This window comes from Aplysia californica, unplaced genomic scaffold (genome assembly GCF_000002075.1).
Source record: "Aplysia californica isolate F4 #8 unplaced genomic scaffold, AplCal3.0 scaffold00184, whole genome shotgun sequence".
In the NCBI taxonomy this organism is placed as follows: Eukaryota; Metazoa; Mollusca; class Gastropoda; order Aplysiida; family Aplysiidae; genus Aplysia; species Aplysia californica.
In genome coordinates this window covers 688,904-693,743 of record NW_004797454.1, presented here as the reverse complement: position 1 = coordinate 693,743, position 4,840 = coordinate 688,904, and the positions used below count along the sequence as shown (strand labels likewise).

Here is a 4,840-nt window from a genome sequence, read left to right as displayed (position 1 = left end):
GAAGAAGAAGAAGAAGAAGAAGAAGAAGAAGAAGAAGAAGAAGAAGAAGAAGATGATGATGATCATGATGATCATGATGATGATGATGATGACCATCATCATCATCATCATCATCATCATCATGATGATCATGATGATGATCATGATCATGATCATGATCATGATAATGGTGATGATGATGAAATAGCCTTTGTATAGCTCATATCCCCTTTCGAGAACAAGCTTTATGCGTTTTTACACCACAATAACGTAATAAAAACGAATGGAATTAACATAATTATTATTCATGTTAAAATTTCTTTCCACAAGACTCACCAGCACACGCCTTCACGGTTCGAGTACCACGTCTGTGAGTAGTGGTTCCATCTGGGCAGTGATGGCAAAACCTGGCCGAGTAGTCCGACTGAAAGAGTCCAAGTGGACAAGTCTCGCAAGGGGACAGGCCATTCGCAGAAGATGTGCCCGGCAAGCATAGCTCTGTAAAGATAATAGTTAGATGCTTCACGCTACCATCAACACAACCAACGACAGTTAGGTGTCTGCCTGCTTTAACACTAACAGTCAGGTATCCCTGTCGACAGAATTATTCGCATTAACTGAAGGGATACAAGTTTAAGGGGGCTCTCATGGCCAAGAGGTTAAGATGTTCGCCGCTAATTCAATAGGTCCCGGGTTCGAGCCCGGATGGCGACGGAATTATTTCTTATCTAAATTGTCTCCTTTCACCAACTTTCCTGTTCTCTAGCAATGTTCTGTCGCCTGCTTTCGTCTCCACTCTCTGCCCCCACTCCCCTCAACTCCTTCGCCTCCTCCTCTGGGCCCGTGACTTTTTCTGCAGCCTTTCTACTGCTACTCCGTGGATCCTTTTTACTGCTGTTTTTCAGCCACACCCCTGATCTTCTGGTAGGAAAGATTTACACCTAGCCTTCTCGGACAAGGGTGAAAAATCTCGGAGGTCCCGTTTGCAAGTTGCGCACGTTAAAGATCCCTTCTTGGTCCAAAATCAATAAGAGTAGGCTTCGGCCGCCACCAGGGCCAAATTAAAAAAAATTCTACCGACTGAAAATGTTTAACGGGCGCTCATATGACTTAATGCAGTTGCGAGCGCCATAAAACACTTACAACCCCCCCCCCAAAAAAAAAAAAAACCAACAAGTCTGAGAGTTGAGAACAAAAATCCTTTTATTGCGCTCTTTGCAACAGATTTTTATCTTCGAAGTGCTTAATCATTTACATTCTTCGTCATCATAGGGCAGGAAAAGTAGAAACCAAAATGGTGGAAACATAGGTGTCTCTCATGTCGGAACAGTTAGTACAACTGGGCTGTTTTGTTAAAGTAAGGTTTTTACGGCATTTTCAACACAATTAGGTCATATAAGTGCCGAAGATTAGAGGAGTTACAAGTGAATAACAAAAACCAAAAAAAGGAGAAGAGGTAAGAACGATATATATTTGATAAGAAAGAAGGAACAAACCACACTAGAGCACCCTCCCACCACCCAACAACTAGGCTGTACTCAACGTCCAAAATAGTATTTTACTTTAACTTGTTATGTCCAGGACAATTCAGTAAAGTAAATAATCTACAACAGGTGACAATTGTTAGAGCGGTCTCACTGCACAGTTTACTGATGATTCGTACAGATACAAAATGATTTTTTTAAAATAAATATGAAGTGTCTTTAAAAATACAATTTAGACTGTATTGTTGTTTGAGCTTTTGAAGTCAAGTTTCTCTTACTTACAAACAACTTACGGATTAGTACTGCTGTGAGTCTTCCAGTGTGAAGAGTCTTATATGTTTTATTATTGGAAATACAAATTCTTTGATAAGTATTATCCACAGCAATAATACCACACTGTTATATATTTTTGTCTCAAGTTCTTTATTCATATGTTCATCACTTGTATTTATTCAGTAACATTTACTTTTTCTGTATCTGTTATATAATTTATTCAGAATAGTTAAAATCTTTTACTTTTTCTTTCTACTGATAACCAATGGGGTTTTCGTCCAATTAATTAACAACTTTTCAACACTCCATTTCCTTGGCAATACAAAAGTTCATTTTCTTTCTTGTATCCAATAACCGATCCTTTTCTCATTGAAAATTATCATTCAGTCTTTCAGTTACACCTATATCATCTGACCTTTACACTCATGCAGGCTCCTGGTATGAGGCCTCTCGGTAGACATGTTATCTGGACATCTCAGGCAGGTGTTGTGACCTTCCAGGGGCTGGTAAGTACCCTGAGGGCAGTCCTCGCACCGTCGGTTCACAACGTGGTAGAACGTTCCAACGGGACAGTTCACTGTCGTACAGGAGGAAAAAGGCACATGAGAGGCCAGGCTATTACAGATGTTTGCGTGTCTTCATTATGCGTACATGCGGGGGAAAGCAATTTATCAATCTGTGAGAATGTACATGGGGAACACAACTAAAATGTAAAGGAGGAAAGGCGGGTGGGGCGGACATATTAAACAAAATATTTTGTACAACCATATTTGTAGAGCGTGACAAGAAATAGAAATCAAAGAAGACTTTGTCTTTATTACCGTTTTAGGATTGTATTGAATCATTGATTTCACTGTCTGTCCTTTTTTTAAACAATATTTCCTAAGACACAAACAAAAGGTGACACAGTTGCATGGCGGATATTACTAAGACTTGGAAGAGTTATCTTTACTTTTACTTTTACTTTTATCCGCCGCATATACCCTTTTGGGTGTCGCGGGAAGAAAGAGATGACTCTCTGTCGTCAGCCGGAGAGCTTCAGTCAGGGGGATGCCGTGGGTGGTTAATGTTTCCCTGACTCTATCTATCCAGCTCTTTCTCTGTCGCCCTCCAGTCTTGTTGCCGTCGAATTTTTTTATGTAGGCACGTTGTGCTGCATGGTGTGTTGGTAATCGTATGAGATGTCCGAAGAGTAATCAAAGTTATAAATGTACACAAAAGGGCACACAAAAACTGTAAAAACAAATGCAAATAGTTGACGGACGTACCACAAGTGCCGTTGACTAGGACACTTCCCTCTGGACAGCGATAGGTATGTTGGCCAAGGTTGTACTTCATCTGAGCAAACTTGAGAGTCCGACCTCCGACACGAAGGTCAAGGTTACCCTTCCTGGCCTCCCGCTGCAGTGACGTTATCATCTTCCTCATGGGCTCTGACATGTTGACGCGTCGTGACATGTTTTTCTTCATCGCACCTGTTCACATAAAGTAGTATGTTTTCACATGGTCAAATGTTGGACCTCTGAGCAGATGACCCTAGTTTACATCCCTAAGAAATAGTTTTGTTCATATTTATTGTTAGGAGAATTTTTGTCTCACCACACACTCATTAGGTCATATCGGAGATAGGTGTTTAAATTCGGAGCTCCCAGGAATCTTTACTTTTAAAAAAACCCAAACGATCTACGATACAACATCAAGTGTCGGTGACACGGGGATCAGATGGGTGGTCACTGGAGTGTGTCCTTGACGTGTCTCATGACAACCCTAGCTCAAATTACAGGGCGCTGCACAGTGGCGACCGACAGTGGCATTGTTTGTAAACTGTTCTGTATTTGGGTAATAGTGTGTATTTATGTATGTATTTATGCATGTATGTATTTGTGTAAGTACGTATTTATAATTATGTATTTATGTATGTATGTTTGCCATTGTAAAACAAAGTGCCCTTCTAGGACAAATAAAAGTGTAATTTATTATTATTATTATTATTATTATAATTATTATTATTATTATTATTATTATTAAAAGGAGTATGAAACCCATACCACATCAACCATACTACACCATTCCAACTGTGGTTGAGTTCGGATCTGTAGGATTAGGCTCAACATAATCCATGGGGGCATAACGATATGGGGGGAAGGACCTGTGGTAGTGACTTCGTTTCACAAAAAGTACCGTGCATAAAAAGTGAAGACACGTGGAAAATCTTGAGATAGTCGGCCTAAGGCAGGGTCGAGCAAGTTCTACTGGGGTCACCTCCCATTGTTTTGAAAAAAACTGTGATTTCCCAACCTTTATAGACCCCTTTGTGTAAGCGTAAAACTGCTCAAAAGTATACAGGTAACAAGGAAACCATTTTTAAACCTACAGGTGGAAAGAACAGCACTAACCCTTGGCGAAAGTGTATCCCTTGATCTGTTCCCACCTTAACCCCATCCCATCCCAAATTGAACAAAAACATGTGCGGGGTGGGGCGGGGCTGGGGCCATTAAACACATAATAAGTGACCATGGCATAATATAGCATCCTTTTAGGTTAGGCCTTCCGTCTGGAAGACAGTTCACAAATACACCTCTTTTCCAACGATACCTCTTGCGCTCTAAGCAGTTGGGAGAAGATTACGCTAACAAATCGAATGCGAAGGCCTATTCTCTGTTTTGACGCTGCAAGTTAGTTTGAATTATGAAAACGTTACCATTTTCAGCATTTAAAAATAGATCCCACGCTACAAGCATGTATTACCCACACACAAAAAAGAGAAAAGAATTAAGATTTGATACAATGTGATGATACAATAAAGTACAGGCGAGCAGACATCTATGACAAGTGAGGAAACCAAGAAAAAGCAACAACAACGCAGCTTCTATTCAGTAGATATGCAAGCTTGTAAGAGTGAACTAAAGCCAAACCTTGCAATGTGAAGTCAAACGAGATGCGTGATCGGTGGCTTTCCGTGACCCTCCTCAGACGCGCTTTCTCTGGATACTCTCGGACCTGCCTCTTCCTTCTCCTCCGGCGAGGTTTGGTTGGTCGTTTGTCTTCAAGCACGACCTGGATCTTGTTAAAATCTGACAGGTGGGGGTGGGGTTGGGGTTGGG

The 4,840-nt window shown here is 40.9% G+C and overlaps 1 protein-coding gene across 1 annotated transcript in view; it reads right to left on the bottom strand.

Moving 5' to 3' along the window:
- The window catches only part of LOC101854327 (sushi, von Willebrand factor type A, EGF and pentraxin domain-containing protein 1), a gene marked incomplete in the record, with an annotated part of 70,621 nt that overhangs the window by 33,939 nt on the left and 31,842 nt on the right, over nt 1–4,840 (bottom strand). Inside the window, 4 exon segments of the mRNA XM_013082608.2 lie at nt 316–477; nt 2,152–2,313; nt 3,005–3,211; nt 4,652–4,810. Of these exon segments, the coding sequence (XP_012938062.1) occupies nt 316–477; nt 2,152–2,313; nt 3,005–3,211; nt 4,652–4,810 (690 nt within the window).